General features: G+C 37.8%; 1 protein-coding gene across 2 annotated transcripts; it reads right to left on the bottom strand.

Moving 5' to 3' along the window:
• LOC121263663 (putative ribosomal large subunit pseudouridine synthase SVR1, chloroplastic) lies at positions 1-3,549 on the bottom strand. 2 transcript variants are annotated; one of them, XM_041166697.1, is made up of 10 exons: positions 2,939-3,545; positions 2,749-2,828; positions 2,370-2,470; positions 2,190-2,262; positions 1,926-2,019; positions 1,506-1,554; positions 1,229-1,379; positions 1,018-1,074; positions 640-695; positions 1-525 (listed from the first exon to the last, which is right to left on the bottom strand). In XM_041166697.1, the coding sequence occupies exons 1-10, from the start codon at positions 3,477-3,479 to the stop codon at positions 465-467; spliced, it is 1,263 nt and encodes a 420-aa protein (XP_041022631.1). In that variant the 5' UTR covers positions 3,480-3,545; the 3' UTR covers positions 1-464. The 2 variants fall into 2 exon arrangements, with proteins under 2 accessions (XP_041022631.1, XP_041022637.1); XM_041166703.1 differs by lacking the exon at positions 1-525 and having other exon boundaries at positions 636-695; positions 2,939-3,549.
• Positions 3,550-19,294: the final 15,745 nt, after the last annotated feature.

Below are 19,294 nucleotides of genomic sequence, written 5' to 3' on the forward strand. Positions count from 1 at the left end.
TACGTAAAATCATTTCAAATTAATTTTTGGTTTAAAGGGCAGAACACAACATAATTCCTTACATGGAGGCGACAACATATTGCTTTTTGTATATGCTTCGACTTCTGAGGTAAAATCTTTACAGCTTCGGATCTTTAATTAAAAGCCAACACACTTTTAGTATAACCATCCTTTATCATCTGCACTGTCCACGTAAAGATAGCAGTAGTAACCTGCATTTTCCACATCTATATGGATGATCTAACCACACCTCTCTTTCGCAGTACGATTGATCTTTAAATTCTGCAATAAAGATCACTTGCATTGCTAGCAATGGTGGCATACACAAGATGCCTGTTATCCAAATTATGTCCTCCCATGGGATTGGAATCACAACCCAATGGTTCCCCCACCCATAACAACAAGGTATTGGTGAATTTCCTGGCAACACTTTGAAGCTGACGCTTTCTTAATCAGCTGGTTCTTTAACTTATCCCACCCAGTAACTTCAGATCGCTTTGTTTTAGTTCAATGTGCTTCCCTAACCTGAAAACACCAAGACAATGTTTAGCTTGGTAACCACCGGAAGTTAAAGTGTGTTATATATGAGAATTTTAAGTCATATCTAATTTAGTGGAAGTTATCATTTTGAGAAATTACCCGAGATCTGATGGAAGTCTGAAGCCACCTATTCTTACCCGCTTTAATGAATGGATCTGTAACAAGAAATATAAGCAGAGAAGGTAAAATAACAGAAACACAAACCACCAAAAATGCCCCATCATCTTGAAGAAAGAAAAAAAAAAAAATCTTTTCCCCTATTTTATGCATATGAGGAAAGAACAACTCTACTTTACCATACTATAAAGATGTATATAATCTCAAAAACCCAACAGAATTATGCTCTTAGGCTAAACAATTGAAAGAACAAAAAGAGGCGACCTTAAATATATCATTTAGATTGATATTATCATTAAAATTACGACCAAAGACAATTTTGGAAAAGGAAAATGTTCTCATAAATAAACCAAAGTTGACCTCAAGTCCGGCACTTTTCACGAGCTCTCGAACTTCATGTTTCCTCCCATCATGAACCTGTAGGGTTCCAAGATGAACAAATGAAAGTTCGCTACTACAAGAAATACAGCCGCAAACCTAACTGACCAAGAGTAACACAAAGAAAGCAGCAACTTGTCTTGGATTATGGATATTAGAAAGTTCTAAAAAAATTGGAATAGATAATGGGTACCACAATGCGAAGACGAGGCCTTGATATATCTGTTTGTCGCGGTAGTAACTCAACTGAATCTGGAGTGCAATGGATACCCTCAATCACTGTCCCCTCACTGATCGCAAATAAGTGCCTCCTAGTGACAATGCCATCTATTGCTGCAATATATCTGCAAGATGTCATGTTATATGTCATCAGAATATGCATGAAAGAAAGTTACATTATTCACATCCAACAGTAAAGTGTTGAGACGGCAGAAAATGAATAAAGGACATTAGCATGTCCGAGCACTTACTCCTTCGTTAAGTTAGATGAAGGATGTGAAAGTCTCTGAGCACAATCTCCTGAAAACAAGCAACATTGGATATGGCTTTAGATGAATCCATTCTCAATATCTCAATATGTAGTGATAGGGTTACTACCCTTTTACTATCCATTTACTACTTATAGTGTATTTATTTTTTTATCATTTTCTTTTAAGTATTTTTTTCACATCCTTAATCATTAAGAAAAAAATTAAAAAATATATAAGTTTACTAATATTCACTTCCTTGACCATTAAGTAAAATAAAAAATTAAAAAAAATCAAATACAAAAAAAGTAGTAAATAAGTAGTAGGAGGGTAGTAAGCCTATCATTTTCCTTCCGGTATATATTTTGAGAAACCCAAGAAAACATCTTTTTAAGGCAGTTGCAGGCATAGAAATTTACGTACCATCATTGGTCACAATAATCAACCCAGTAGTGGCAACATCAAGGCGACCTACAGTGAATAATCGTGGTTTGGGTAGTCCTGGATACTTTTTACCCTGCAAATGAGGACTATTTTTTCATTAATTTTGTAAATTATATTATTGCAAACTATGAAGCCTTCCGTTAGCTTGCCCACATTAGTTCTGTTTTCTCTTTAATTTCATACTTCTGAAAACAAAATCAACAACCAGAAAACATTATGTATAAAGTGGCCACCAGCCCATACCCAACTCTTCAAATATTCGTCAAATAGACACAACACGGATTTAGACTCTACATCACCAGATGAGCAGATGTACCTGTCATTATGTTACTAAAATTAGTTTTACATATACGCATCACAGAAAGAGCTCAGGCTATAAAATGATCTCAAACATTCAAGTAGTGCATCAGAACAGTTACAAACCCTTTTGGTTTGTTCAGGGCAAAATACACCTTTGGAGGCTGCTTCTTAGGGAGGCGGTTCCCATTGACATAAATTACATCCCTTGCAGGATCAACTCGCGTCTGCAAATGAACAGGAGCAACAAAATATAATAAAAATACAAAGGAATGACTAATTTTGAAACGAACAACACCAACAACCACAAATGTTGTCTTTTATGTTTTCGTACGAGCCAGTTTTAGTCCCAAAGGGAGGAGGAAGGAGAGATTAGAACTAGTGATCCTGCTTTGCATTGCTGAACCGTGGTCCCAGCTGATTCAGATTATTAAACACCCTCGGTGCAGTAATTTCAACAACATTTAGAAACACGAAGTTGTATGAAACAGGAAGTTATTCTAACCTGAGGAGCCTTGCACACAGAACCATTAACAGTAACCTTTCCTTCAAATATAAGCTCTTCGCTATTCCGCCTCGACGCCACTGATGAAATTATCACGTACAAAAAAAGAACAACAAATAAGCTGTTGACAATTTTTTAACTTGTGCAACAAAAGTATATATTTGAGATGACAAGCAAATGAACAAATTACCTCCCGTAGCGGCGAGAACCTTGCTGAGGCGCTGCTCAGGCTTTTTGAAATTCTCGTTAAAGAACCTTCTGGCGGCCTTGGAATACTTCGGCTCCAGGCTAACTTTATCAGGGCTCTTATCCTTCTTCTTATTCTTCTTCTTTTCGGTCTCGGCATTGGCCATGGCGTGGAGAAGACGGGCGGGAGGGTGCATCTGGAGCTTGAGGTTTCCATCCTCGCCGCGGACAATCCACGGAATGATCAGCTGATCGCTGGAGAGGTCGTCGGGGTCCAAAAGCTGGTCAGACACGGGGGGCTTGGGCTTGGGTTTAGGGGGCGCGAAGGAGATGTTGAATTGTAGGGAAGATGTGGAAGGGGAAGAAGAAGAAGAAGAGGAAGAGGAGAGCGAGGAGCGTGAACAGTTTATGATGCGAGGAAATGAACGGAAGGGTCTGAGGGAGAGAGAGGGATTGGAGAAGAGCGAGAACGAGAGATGGTGTAGGGTGGAGAATGAGGCCATTACTGTTGCCATTTGCTGAAAGATAGGGGTTTTGGACTTCATCGGATTCGAGGGGTTTCTTTTTCTACTCTCTGTGTCGCAAGAATCAAATGAGAGGCTTCCACGACATGTTCTTTGGTTGACATAAACTACAAGTCGTTTGTTTTAACGACGAGAACTACAAGCCAATGAGTTGAAATGGTAAATATGGTTCATCACAGGAGTAGGGTGATACACGCATGGTGCGAGATAGGGGTTTTGCAACCTTGCCCCGGTGCCAGGCGGTAGGATCAAAACCACCTCCAGCTTAAGCCACAATCTATTGAATTCAAAAATTATTTTTTGTCTAAAAAAAATTTTTAGACTCGAATTATAATATAATTTAAATTATATTAAAATTTTTAAATATAAAAAAAATTTAAACTTATTAGAGTTGTATTTTGTATTGTCTTAACCTCCTATGTCAACCTTTATATAGGAGGCCAATGTAATATAATAGTGTAACGTGACTTGGATGATTTTATGTTCTTTTACACTTGACTGGTTTTAATCATATTTTTTAACATTGTTTTGCGGCATGGCCCTTCCTGAACTGCTCTGCTATTAAAATAGTTAGATAGATTAGAGCAGAGCATACTTCTGGTACATGATCTTGAATCCGAGTTCAATGTTTGTCACGTTTTCGAGGAGCACTACAACACTTGGAGAGAAACATAGTATCATCCACCAATCTATCCACTTCAAGAGGCCAAGGAGATCCTATAACACGTTTGACAAAATAACCTCAACGAATTTAGGGTTGCTCTCACAAGATTTTGACTAATGCACAGACATGAATAGAAGAGTACAATAATTGTTCACGAGGCTTCTTGAGTCAAAAGTCAACAAACCACTAAGTGCAACAAAAATAATGTGACCAACGTAGATGACAACGAAAACAGAATGGTACAATAAGTGCAACAAATGACGTGACCAATATACAATAAAATAGTACAATAAGTGCAACAGCAAAACAATTTAAATTTGCCACGAGCCTCTCAATACTAAATTGTGTGGTTATAACTACAATAGGTCCCATCGCTACCTCAACCAATATTTGTTGCTTTGATTTGTGTTAAAATCCTAGACAACTTGGGGGCACAATAGATGCTTATAACGCGGTTAATTTTAACTAAACAACATTCCCCATTCCAAGGGGTGTGCACCGACTTTGTCAGAATTGGAATCTCAAAATCCGACTTTAACTCCTACTTAATTGGAGGTTGAATCTATCTTCCAACTCTGCCTCTGATATGTAGTGAATTTGCTTCGTTCCAACTCTGTGAAAACGAAGTAGATGTCGGATTTGAGTGGGAACGAAAAAACCAAGCAAATCTTCAATTTGAAATTTCGAAGATTGTAAGGTTTTAAAATCAATATCCAAATAAGCAAAATAATAATAAAATGTTATGAATAAATATAGATAGAAGTCACTATTGGGAGCATCCATTTTGCACACATGATGTGGCATCATCTACACCACACATCTCCTCAAGTGAGTATTGTGAACAATCAACTAGAAGCAGCCATGCAGTGAGTGCAAAGTGTGCACTGCTACAATGACTTCTCTCTAGCATTACTCTATAATATTTACATTGAACTCAAGCTTGAAACTCCTTTGAAATTGGCCATTGCTCCTCCGATACATTTGAGAATGAAGTGCTAAGAAAAACTCAAGGAAGTGTCGAGAATAATAACCTAAAGAAATTGAAAGGTAGGGACCAAATCAAGAGACCCGTTGTCTTCAACAAATGAGGAAACGATAGCAAGTGGATGCTTTAGATAATTTTTAGGGCTTTAGATGGTAGGTAGGGCAGCAGGCTAGCTAGCAGCAAGAGATGAGGGGAAATGAATGACGGCTTGAAAAAGTTGAATAAAAATATTATAAAATTAAAATATTATTAAAATATAATTTTTTTACTTCAAACTGTTTGTATTTGAGTATTTGTATTATTGTATAGTTATCCTATTATAAGTAGATCATGTTATAATATAACTATTAACAATTACCCTAATATTATAATATATATACAATAATAGTCTAGCTAGTACATATCAAGTAGTGTGTATATGTATTATCTTTTATATTAGGACATGATAATTGAGAATTGACATAACTATTAACAATTTCTTTTTGATAGGTAACATCACTATTAAAAAATAACGACTAGTTGTCAACTACCCTAAGACATGTATTAGTACACTATATATATACATGTGTTATAACATAAATATAATCATTATAATCATCAAATATAAGTTATTGGTGTTGCTACATTGCCTGAATCCCGTGCCCCAAGTGTACCGATAAGTACATTTATTTATTATTTTTTAAAGCATTTGTATGTATTTTTTTAAATATTTTTTCTTTAAAAAAAACACACACACAAATGCTAAAAAAATAATAGAATAAATGCACTTATCAATACAATTTGGCCTTGGGAGGCATAGGATTTGGGCAACATAGCATTACTCATAAGTTATAGTCATTAACAATACATGTGCTACATGCTATAGATATGTACTAGTAGATACTACATTCTCCATGACAATTATAAGTGCGCAAATAGTATTGTATATAAGTTATAGACTAATAATAAGACCATACTATATATTTATATGAGCAAAATATAAAATAATTGCAAGAAAATATATATTTTATTTTTGTAAATTAATAATTCGGAATCGGAGGTTGTAGTTGGTAAGAAAAAAAACCTCTACCTCCAATTTCAACAGTGCAGAGTCAGAAAGTCGGATTTTTGCACAATCCTACCCACTCATGTAATCATTTTATTGTATTAAAAACAATATTAAAATGAACAAAAATTCCAACTACAAACAACTTGTGGATCTCGAATATTGAACATGAAAATCGAAACAAACATGAGTCGTACTGACTGACATCTACACAAGAATTTCCAACACTATCAAATTACAAAAACTTCGGAATTACCATACGAGAACCGATAGAACCATAGTTAACATCAATGCTGAAGAATGCATGGTAAAGGACATTGATAGATTTCTCATGGTAAAAGTACCATTTCGAATATAATTGTCGGATTGTTCAAATAAAATGGCTATGAAGATTAACTCAAAGCTAACAAATATTAAGAAAAACAAGTGAGCTAGAAAAAAAGTGTTGCTAAACTCAAAATAGCAACGATATATTAAAGATGATAAATCAAAAGAAAACAAATTGTGCAATAAATACTGAAATACTAGTCAAAAGACTTTTATTTTATTTTCTTTTATGTTGTCCGTAACAAAGTCTTGACCATCCCAAGAGTAAATATATATAGTTCCTTGGCAAGAAGTTTATCTCAAGTACACTTCGAGTAATTTAAGAAAACATTGTCTAAATCCGATGGCCCGAAAAGTTGTTTGTACCCAATGGTTCAAACATCAAACCTATAAGGAGTGTACTACCAAAACTAAGACTCTTGCCACTTGAAGCAACTCTAGGGGTTTATTTTTATTATATGGTTTTCTCATACATACTTTTGATTTTATCCTGTCACTACAGAAAAAAACCAAATAAAACATCAAGTGATGTTTAAGTCCAACCAAAACTAGGAATTATGCCACAAAAGCACCCGTAGAACTCAACTGCTCTACTCCAATGCCGAAATAAGACTTTACACTTCCCATTTGGATCTTAAAGTTTATGCAATAGGATATTATAGAAGAGAGCCTATATTATAATAATTTCTTGATGACTTTAGAGTTGTGACACAAGATTTTGACTCAAAACCAGGAAACAGATATGTGCATTGTTTGAACAAAAATAGTCATGAAGACGGACTACATATCAACTGTAAGTAACAAAAAGAAACAGTAAGTAACAAACATTAAAATAGTGAAGAAAAACAAGTGAACTTTGAAGCAACCATTAGATTCGTAAATGGGTTTCAGCCCGAAATAAATCCAGGCCGGTACCTGATTAAGTGGAAAAATTGTAGTAAGTGAGTATTTAAATTAAGACTTTTGATTTGAAAATCACTACAAATACTCACCTACACATCACTTTTTACTAAAAGGACAGTCCAAAGTCAATAAGAAAGGATAAAGGGGGTAATATGGTCATTTCACACTTTGATTTCCCATTACACATTCGCACTACACTTAGGATATTTTCAGATGCTCTATTACTCGAAACCTAACTCTCTCTGCATTATGCTTACAGATTCTACACTCTAGCAGGAACCGGATGGAATTGGAGATAATTCAATTGAGGGCACGGCAAAGGATGAAAAGAGTGAGGATAAAAGGCAAAGGAAGGAGAATCAGAAGGTCGTGGTGGTTTTTAGGGTACAAGAGAAAAAGATAAAAAAAAAAAAAAAAATTAGGGTTTAGTTTTCTTTCTTGAGTTTTCTTTAAAAATGTTGTTCATTTTTAGTTTGGTTGAACTTGAGAATCCCGAGATGAAGGGGGAGTAATTTTTGAACCCTAAGTCAAAGCAAACCATCAAACAATGTTTACTTTTAAGGGTTTCGATTCCTAGATTGTGGTGATTTGTTTTCTTTCATTAAGTTTGTTTATCATTCCCAAATCAAGTCAAGGATTGGGGTTCTTTTTCACCATTTTTTTGATCTTTCATTGATTGAGAACACATTGGATGCTTGAAAGGTGAAGTTCTCATTTCTCTAAATGTGTAAACCAAAACTGGGATGATAGAAATTAATTGAGAATATCTTTTATTATTTCTCTTGTTGTGCGAACATTATATCCATTTTCCAAATGTTTTTACCCTAGAGTGGATCAACATTTGCAGAAGACAATGAGATTATGAAATTCTTTAGATTATTCACTGTGAAAGGGTTCCCCGAGACTTAGGTTTATTTTTTTAAAAATAATCAAAATTTCTTGTTTGTTCATTTAATCTGCTTGAGTCTGTTTGATGCAAGTTTTATTTTAATTTCTTTAGTGATTTTATTTAATAGGAGAGTAGGCCAATCTTCCTTCACTTCTATTGAATTTTTAGGCAGCTGGGAAGAGAGCAATTCTATTAAAAAGCTGCCCCTTGGTCAACGCAGTGACTAAGAGGGTGTTCTTAGAGAGTCGGGTGTTCTTAGAGAGTCGGGTTGAGAATGAGATTCAGAACCAAGACATCAATCTCAAAATTATTAGATAAGGTTCCAATAGGAGAGACCTCGCCAAGCAAGTGAAGCTTGATGGGTTTCAGAGCCGAAGAAACTTCTTCGCATGAGGTTGCCATGGATAAAGCTATATCTCATATATATCTATATATGCGACTTCCAAAAGCACAAGAAGATGTGTGTTGAGATAGATAAAAAAAAAAGAGCTTTTCAAAGAGAGACAAAGAGAACGGGATCAAAGAAGGGTTTGAATTATGTTCTTTGAGGAAGGTTGAGAGTGGAGGAGGCAGTGGCAACTGGAAAGGGAAAAAAATAAAAAATAAAATCTACATCAGGTGTTGGGGGGGGGGGGGGGGGGGGGGGGGGGGGGGGTGGAACAGGAGCAAAACTCACATCTAAAATTGCTTTCCCCAACCCCATCAACCAGAAGATCAGAAATTGAGAAACTGTTAAACAAATTAATTTGGTTCTATTAGAATATACATAAACAATTAAATCTCATATCAGATGATTGTCACAAGAATGACACATTTTTATTTCTGCTTAAATGTTTGCTTCCAAAGAACTTTAGATGGACTTTGATTGACTTATTGCAGTCTTTTTATTCTTGTCTCAAATAGCACAAAACAGTTGACAGCATTGTAGAACATTTTTTCAGTCATCTGCATTATCTTCTTCTTCACTACTGAACAAAAATTATTGATGAAATTATTGATGGCGAGTAAGCAATATTTGCTTTTATGTTTATATCTTTCCACTTTCTTTTGCTTTGCAAACTTCTATTTGTTAAGTTTCTTGGCTTTATTTTTACTGATCCCGGCATATAAAACTGAAAGTCTTGATTTTAATTGTGTTGCTTTTAGACTTGTTCTTCATATACTCATTGTTTTTTCTGATTTCCTCAGTTGCTTCCATTTTCAATGATTCAAGTTCAAGATTGGTGTAGAAAAGCTTCAGCTTCAGCTCATCCATGCCCTGACAAGTGTTCAAAACACAGCTGTTAGTTTCAGATTTAGAGTTTGATTGTTTTAGCCGTCGTTTTTTTATTCTACATTCTATTTCTACTTACTGAGTCATCTGTTTTATTTTAGCTATGATTAGATATTACAATTGATTTTTTTTTTCAGATTGTAATTTTGCAAGAATTGGGATTTGTAGGCGGATGTATTGGTAGATGCCTCTATTTTTAGATTTTATTTTATTTTATTACATTCCCTCTTTTGAATTTAGCAAATATTATGCTGTGTGGTGATATATTTTTAAGTAATCTGCAAGTTTTGAGATGAAATATTTATGGAAAATCGGTCAGTTTTGTGGCCTTTCAAGACGAGTGTTTTTGTGTGTGGCAACGTCCTAAGATATGGTGGAAGCAAACAATGTATTATTTTTAAGTAATCTGCAGCTTTTGATGTTGTGCTTTTCTACATTTTTTCTTGAAAAAATTGTAATAAATTAAAGGCTTTTAGATAAAAAAAAAATATTTTCAACACTTTTTTGTCTCTTGAAAAAAAAAATAATAAGCTTTTGTAAAAAAAAAAAAGGTACAGCAATTTTCGAATTTCAAAAAATCCTGATTTACCCAAGTTCTGGGCCGGGTACACCTGGTTACCTGATTCAGAATCAGGGTGAACAATCCTAATCATTATAGTTAGACAACAGTACTAATACCAACAACGAATTACCCACCACTTAAATTCTCATACGTAAGAGTAATTCTACAAACCAGTCACTGTAGACATCCCACACCTCGTACAAAACAACCCATCATTTCATTCTCTCCTCAATCTCATTGAACCCCTCTCATCAAGCTCTCTCTCTCTCTCTCTCTCTCTCTCTCATCTCATCTGACCCCTCACTCTCTCTTCAAATTCTTTCCGATTTTTTCTTTTCCTCATCAGACCTCCTCTCTCTCATCATTTCCCTCTCTCTCTCATTATTTTCACCCATCATTTCACTCTCATCTCATTGGACCCCCTCTCTCTCATCAAGCTCTCTCTCCTCAAATTCTCTCTCATCTCATCAGACCCCTCTCTCTAATTTTTGTCAAGTTCTCTCTTATTTTTGTTAATAGGAAGAAGAGAGAGAAAAAAACAAGTCTACGTAAGGTGTGAGATGTAGGAAGAGAATAGTGACTGATGAGAATAATATTTCTTTTTCATATTAATGGACAGATTTGGTAAAGGTTACTGTAACACCCGTCACGGGAGAGGATTTGTGAAATTTGTGACCACACAAACAGGGAAAAAGAAAGGAAATGTCTGTAACTAGAGTCATGCTTATCTTACCAAAACTCTTAGTAAAACTCTGTAAAACATGTGTACTTTGAAGAAACCACTACATATGTAAATGTTTGATAAGAGGGTATATCAGAGATAATAAGTTGTATGAAAATTAATTGCAAAGTAAATAAATAAATATATACTCAAATAATACCCAAAACACAATTTCCATTTTTGGGTTTTTTGGGGCATGCTTTTTATTTAATTATCATCACTACAGAAAACACGTAATAAAACCTCATGCGTCTCTTAACTTCACAAACAGGGCCAAAAAGAATAAATATACTGCAGAATTTGATGCGAAATAAAACAAAGCAATGAAGTCGGTGAACAGTAACTCAATGTTTTCTAAAACAAACTATGATTTTTTTTTTAATAGGAAAAAGATTATAGCATACTAATAAGAAAAGGCTTAGCCCAAGTACACGGGTATTAAATTTTAATAAACATATATATATATATGTATGCATATAATATGTTTACAAAAAATTGAATCCTCTTTAACAAAAGTAAAGGCAATATGGGAACCAGGCAAATTACAAGAAGAAACCTTTATAACAAGAGCTCAAGTCGCAACACACAAAAAATCCGAACACAAAGTCCTCGGCATAGTATCGTTATGCATCAACTGGTCAAATACTGAACTTTCTAATGCGATGTGGGTCCCGCTTACTACAAGCAAAAGTACAAGAGCTTCAAAAATGAACTCATGGTTGAAAGACATCTATGATAAATAAACAACTAAAAAGAGAAAACGCGAAATAAAATTAAAACAACACAAAATAATCATGTAGTGAACTTTTTATTTTTATTTTTATAAGTAATCAAAGTATATTAATAAAACAATAGGCAAAGCCACGTGTAGTACAAAAGAAAGCCCTAACTACGTAGGGACATTAGAAACATGGAAATCTTGTCCATTAAAATTAACGGAAGAGGCCTAAGTACAAAGGGTTCTAAAAAAGAAAGCAATGAGTTCCTCCATCGATCTCTCTTTGTCCTCGAACGTCCGTTCATTATGCTCCTGCCATAGACTCCTCATGATGCAAATATGAATCATCTTCTAGACAGCCTTGATTTGCCGATTTCCTCTTAGATCTGTCCAGCTAGCCAAAACCGCCATTACTAACTCGAGCATTACTCAACCCAAGTCTAGTCTACTAAATACCACGTTCCATAACCCTCGAGCTACTTCACAATGTAGTAGAAGATGGTCTACGGATTCACCCCCATTCCTACACATGCAACACCAATCTGCAATGATCACCGCTCGTTTCCTCAAATTATCCGTTGTGAGGATCTTACCCAAGGAAGCTATCCACACAAAAAAAGCTGCTTTGAGAGGTACCTTATGTCTCCAAATTCTTTTCTAAGGAAACTGAATAGGGAGCTCATGTGAAAGGTATTTATAGAACGAGTGAACCGAGAACGCACCACCCGAAGATATCCACCACAATGAGTCAGCATGTTGGTTATTCGGTTTGAGAGAATACAAAAGTCTGAAAAAGGCTGCAAAGCTGTCCACTTCCCAATCATTTGCCGCCCGACTAAAATTGATGTTCCACTGGATTTGTTCCCCTACTAACACCATGACATCCGCCACTGAAACCTTTGTATCATTAGCAACCTGAAGAGATTAGGAAATAGATCCTTTAGAACACCATTATCACACCAAGCATCATACCAGAATTTGATCCTGGCCCCATCTCCTAAGCATAATCGTGAGTGACGAGAGAAGACCATCCTATTCTTACATGTTTCCACAACCCCACAGCATATGCCCCTCTCACTTCACTGGTACACCATCCCCCCATAAACCACCATATTTGCTCTCAATCACCAACTTCCATATAACTTCTTGTTCCTTATGATATCTCCACAACTATTTACCAAGCAATGCCCGATTAATTCTCAGATTTCGAATGCCTAAACCACCATTAGGGAAAGGACAACAAACATTCTCCCACCTGACTCAGTGGAATTTAAATTCCTCACCAATTCTGCCCCACAAGAAATCCCGCTGTAATTTCTCAATACAAAGCGCCACACTTGTTGGAATGGGAAACAAGGACAAGAAATAGGTCGGTAGATTAGATAATGTACTCTTTATCAAGGTAATCCTACCACCTTTTGACAGGTACATTCTCTTCCATCCTGCTAGATGACGCTCTACTTTCTCAATGACTGTATCTCATATAGAAACCACTCTCGAGGCAGCCCCCAACGGAAGGCCAAGATATGTCATAGGGAGAGAGGCAATCTTACACCCCAGAGTGTTTGCCAACTATCTGATATGATGGACCCCTCCAATAGACACCATCTCTGTGTCTAAGTTCACTTTCAACCCCGAGGCCGCTTCAAAACACAGTAAGAGAGCCTTCAATACTCGCACCTGATTATTGTCTGCCTCACAAAATATAAGAGTATCGTCTATAAACAATAAATGAGAAATATTTATGAATCCCCCTCCCGAGGATCCGATCGAGTAACCAGTCACACACCCATTGGTGACCAAGGTTGTGGTCATCCGACTCAAAGCCTCCATCACAATAACAAATAGTAAAGGGGACAACGGATCTCATTGTCTTAGACCTCGTGAGCTATTGAAATAACCTGTTGGACTACCATTTATCAAGACTGAAAATTTCACCGTAGATATACACCAACGGATCCAAGCTTGCCATTTCTCCCCAAAACCACACCTCCCAAGAAGGTCAAGAAGAAAAATCTCAGTTAACATGATCATATGCTTTCTCCATATCCAACTTACAAATGATCCCTGCATTACCATCTTTCAGTCTACTATCTAGACATTTATTTGCAATGAGAACCGCATCTAAGATCTATCTTTTACAAAAGCATTTTGGGGCTTAGAGATTATCTGTCCCATTACCTCACTAAGGCGATTTGCCAGTATCTTAGAAAGGATCTTGTATACCCCATTTACTAAACTAATGGGATGGAACTCTCTAATCTTCGTAGCCCCAACCTTCTTTGGTATCAAAGCAAGAAAAGTGGCATTTAGACTTTCTCGAATTTACCGACGGAATGGAATTCCTGGAACACCTTCATGAGATCTTCCTTCAAAACATCCCAACATGTTTGAAAGAAACCCATAGAAAACCCATCAGGACCCGGAGTCTTGTCTTTAGCCATTTTCCTTACCACATCGAACACCTTTGCTTCCTCGAAAGGCCTTTCCAAACGGCTACCATCCATGGGCCCAATAGAGTCAAAGATCAAACCATTAGGCTTAGGTCACCAAGCCTCCTGCTCAGTTAGTAGCTGTTCATAAAAACCAACTACATGATCATTAATCACCTGCTCATCCTTACTGATAGCCCCATCAATTTTCAGCATCTCAATATTATTGGATCTCCTATGAGAGTTGGCGACCTTGTGAAAAAACTTAGTGCTTTAGTCTCCTTCCTTCAACCATAATGCTCTAGACTTTTGCCACCACAAAATCTCTTCTAGTAGAATGATCCTCTCTAGATCTTCAGCCAGCACTAGTTTTTGGGCTAGTTCCTCCTGTGTTAAGGTCTTAGACTCTTGTAACCTTTCTAACTCATGGATTTCCTTTATCTTACTTTCCTTGTGCTCCCCAATGTTGCCAAAAGACTGTAAATTCCCAAGTTTCAAGTTTTAAAGCTTTCAATTTACACGCAAACATGAAGCTATGAGTACCCTGTATCTGATAAGATGACCACCACAATCTGACCCTATCCACAAAACCTTATGATTTCAGCCACATGTTTTCGAACTTGAAATAACGTCTTCTTTGAATCCCCCCACAATCCAACATAATAGGCCAATGGTCTGAACACAAACGAGGCAATCTCTTTTGCCAAACCTCCTGATAATGGATTTCCCACTCTGGGGAAATTAGGAATCGATCTAATTGAGACCACGTCTGATTATTCGCCCACGTGCATGTACCCCCCACCATTGGTAGATCCACTAAATTCAACTCAAAAATGCATTCCGAGAAATCTGATATTGCTGGACGCATTCTTCTATTACCATAGCTCTCCTTGGGAAATCTGATTACGTTGAAATCTCCTCCAATGCACCATTGAAGATCCCACACGCTGTGAACTCTAACTAGTTCATCCCACAATAATCTACGATCAGTGTCTGCATTAGGACCATACACGCCTGCAAAGGCCCACAAAAAACCATTTGACACTCCCCTAAAAGAGCATGCTACCGTGAATAACCCTATGAACTCCTCCCTTTTCTCCTCCACCCTTTGGTCCCACATCACCAACACACCTCCTGAGGCCCCATCAGCTGCCAGATATACCCAATCCACATGAATGCAGCTCCATATACTTCTTTCTTACCATTTTAGTATTAATTACTTTCAGCTTCATCTCCTGTAAACAAACAATGTCCGCCCTCCACTCTCTCAGTAAGTTTCTTATTTGAAGACGCTTACTGGCCTCATTTAGATTGCGGACATTCCACAAGACAATTTTTGGTTTCATTTGGAATAGGACATTCCCTTTCCCTTAGACCTATCCCTACTAGAACTACCTTCAGAGCTCATGGACCAGGTTAACCTCTTAAGTTCACGTTGTCTCTTAGAGCCAGATTTTTTTTGTTGTTGGTGCCCAACTTCAATGGCAGTGAGTAGCGCCATGAATTGCTCCTCATATCCCTCACATTTCAAACCCACCAAGTCCTGTATATCCTTCACTGTGTTAAAAACCCAATCTGAGACACTAGACTGGTCTGGAAACAAACAATTCAAAGGGATAGGATTCTAAGTTCTAAACTCAAACTGTTCCTCTAAAACCTCATCCCCGAGTACAAAACCCACTTCCCCTCCCAGGTTCTCTTCGTCTGAGAGAGAGATCTTCACTGGCTGAGTCCTCTAGTCCCATTTTTCGCTAACTCCCACCACAACAGTGTGAGTATGCAAACCAGGGGGACTCCTCGTCGGACCGTTGTCTCCACCCTCACACCCCAACACCCCACTCCCCAGAGGAAGAATATTCTGCCCACCAGTGGAGTCACACGGCAGCTCCAGAGGCCTCATTGGCACTATATCTCCACCCTCACCCCTCGCCGACTGAATCTGCCCATTCCCTGACTCGGAAGGCCTCACCGGACCCTCAACTTCACCCCCATGCTTCGTCGATGTTTTCTGTCCATTCCCCGACCCGTCATCTCCACCCTTGCATCTCGATTGTGGTGGAAGAGACTCCACCAGCTCTGTCGGCTTCGCCTGGGGTACCAGCGCAATCTCCGACGAGGCCACCACCTCTGTCGACGTCTTCTGAAGCCGACGCGACGAAGTTTCCGGCATGTCCACCACCCTCTGGTGGCATTGTGACAACGTCTATGGTGGTGAGGGCCTCGACACTTCTCTTGCTCGAGCCCTCCACTGTTTGGGCTTATTGGGCTAAAACCCATGCTTCTCAGGACGGCCCATATGGCTATTCTTAAACCCATCAGAAGTGTTACGGGCCTGGTGGCCTAGCCCAAAACCATCAAGGTTACGGGCCTGGAAGCCCTTTCCTTTAGGCATGACTAGAGACCCCCAAAACTCACCGTTTTCCCCCCCTGCATGCACCATTTCATCATTTTCCTTAAACACCCCGACATTCCTCACTACTTTATCCATCTCCCTCTGCAGGTACCTCAACTGCTCCTTCACCTCCCTCACCATGCAGTACACTTCTCTACCATAATCACGCTCCTGAGAGAAAATGTGAGGGGCTCGATGCACGTCTCCCTCCAAGTGCCCCCTACCATACCTTCCCACCCAATACCTCCCCCACCAGCCCCAGTTCTCGGGCCGCCGTGACTACCTGCCTGAAATAAAGCATATTTGTAAGACTTCAAAACCACATAAGTTTCTTTCCATGGCTTCCGTTGCAAACCACCCTCGAACCCTATGTTTCTGTCCACCGGGGTAGCCTCCAATAATACCTCCTTCATTCTTCTCCAACCCTTTGCCCCTTCACCTTCAGGAAACCCTAACTCCTCGTCTCTTCTCTCTTCTCCCATTGAATCCGAATCTCAAACATTCTCTCATCCTACACAAATAATTCCCCCTCGATCCCCCATCATCGCCAGGTCAAAAACTAACTCTTCCAAATCTCGTGTTTCTACTAATGGCACAGTTCCATACCCAACTCGCCAATGTTTCTTAACCACTGTCATGGTACCGAACGAACCCTCTTTCTCTGTTGCATCCAAATTTCCCGAATGGCAGGTTGCCATGTCCAAAGAATTTGAAGCCTTAGTCAAAACAAAAACCTGGAACCTTGTTCCTTCTTTCTCTGTTTCTAATGTTGTTGGTTGCAGGTGGGTATTTCGGACTAAGCTGAGACTAGATGGATCCATTGAATGGCGGAAAGCCAGACTCGTGGCTAAGGGTTTTCATCAACAACACGGTATTGACTATACCGAAACCTTCAGCCCTGTGGTAAAACCTTCAACTATTAGACTAGTTTTGTCTATTGTCGTTGCTAGAGGTTGGTGTCTTAAGCAAATTGATATACAAAATGTTTTTCTTCATGGAAATCTCACTGAGACAGTTTTTATGCAACCACAAGGATTCATTGATCCTATGCGACCTGATTTTGTGTGTAAATTACACAAGGCCATTTACGGCCTTAAACAAGCTCCAAGAGCTTAGTTCTCCGAGTTAAGTTCTTGGTCCATTGACTATGGTTTTTCAACTTCCAAAGGGATCCCTCTCTATTTGTGTTACACAAAAATGATCTCTGCATTTTTATTCTAGTATATGTTGATGACATGATCATCACATCATCTTCCTCAAGTGTTGTTGAACATTTAATTGTTTCTCTAGGACAGGCTTTTCCTATGACTGATTTGGGACCCTTATCATATTTTCTTGGATTAGAGCTTGATTATCTCTCAGATGGTCTTTTTATATCACAAAGAAAATACATCTCTGACATATTGAAGCATAGTTGGCAGTTTACAGTATCTTTCCTTAACTCGACCTAATGTGTCATTTGCTGTTAATAAGATCTGTCAATTCATGCATGATCCTAAAAATACCCACTGGACAATAGTCAAAAGAATACTTCGATATCTAAAATCTACTATTAATCATGGGTTATTTTTAGTAAAAAAATCTAGCTTCACTCTTCATGCATACTCAGATGTTGACTGGGCAGGGTGCCATGATGATAGAAGATCTGCAGTAGGAATTTGTATTTGTTTGGGCAATCACCTAATTTCTTGGAGTTCTAGGAAGCAACACACTGTTGCTCGTTCTAGTATAGAGGCTGAGTATAAGTCTCTAGCCAATACCACTGCTGAACTCATATGGCTGCAAACATTGATCAAAGACCTTGGTTTCTCACTCTCACAACCATTTGTTCTATGGTGTGACAACTTGGGAGCTACATACTTGAGCTCAAATCCTGTCTATCACTCCCGCACCAAACATATGGATGTGGACTTTCACTTTGTTAGAGATAGAGTAGCTGCCAAAACTCTACAAGTTCAATTTTGCAGCAGCAAAGACCAGCTCGCTGATGTCTTCACAAAACCTTTAGTTGTTGATCGATTCTTCTCTCTCAGATCGAGCCTAAATGTGATTGACACCCCATTTGACTCAAAGGGGCGTATCAACCTAATAACAGAAGCTGCACAATCCACAACAGCAGCTCTAGAAGATTCCAGAATTCTCTCTTTCTTGTATTTTACTGAATCTGTTGTAATAGACTAATATTCTCTATTCTTCTTTTTGCTCATCAAGCACTCACGGCACCTGTGCCTATATAAGCAGTGCATGGCTCCTATGAATTAAGCTTAATATACAGTTCATGAATATTCAGGAAAATGCTCTCTGTTTATTTTAACAAAAACATAGTAGTCTTTCCCATAAAAATTAAAGTGATATTTAAGCATAGAGTCAAAATTAGAGAATATTAAAATTACGATCACACGCTTGCAAGAACGGACAAGTAAAACCTCACAAATCATCTCATCTAACCAAATATCTAATGCCCTCTCACATCTGTCTATGTCAACACATTATTATGACCCCCACAGACACTCCAAGAAACTTGTTGGATCAAGAATATAGAACTTGAGAAAGCCATTTCACACGTAAAAGTTTAATAAGATGTTATAATAAGATGTAAAAATTATATTAGAGAGAATAAGTTACAAAGATAAATCTCACAAAAAATACTAAATGCATCTTAAGATACAACATAGAAGAAATCCTATACCAGAAGTAGACATAATTACCTCTTAACTTTTGCATTGCTCTCACACGATTTTGCCTCACAAACAGAGAATAGAGCGGGACAATAATTGTTAAAGGCATTTTTCAAGTAAAAACTCCACCAACAAATACAGCGAACATAACTAATGTGGACCCATGGATGATGACAACACGAAAATTAAAAAATTAGCTGACAAGCTAGATGAAGCCACTTTCCACAATTCTCACAATTTTGTGATC

Source organism: Juglans microcarpa x Juglans regia, chromosome 1D (genome assembly GCF_004785595.1).
Source record: "Juglans microcarpa x Juglans regia isolate MS1-56 chromosome 1D, Jm3101_v1.0, whole genome shotgun sequence".
NCBI lineage: Eukaryota > Viridiplantae > Streptophyta > Magnoliopsida > Fagales > Juglandaceae > Juglans > Juglans microcarpa x Juglans regia.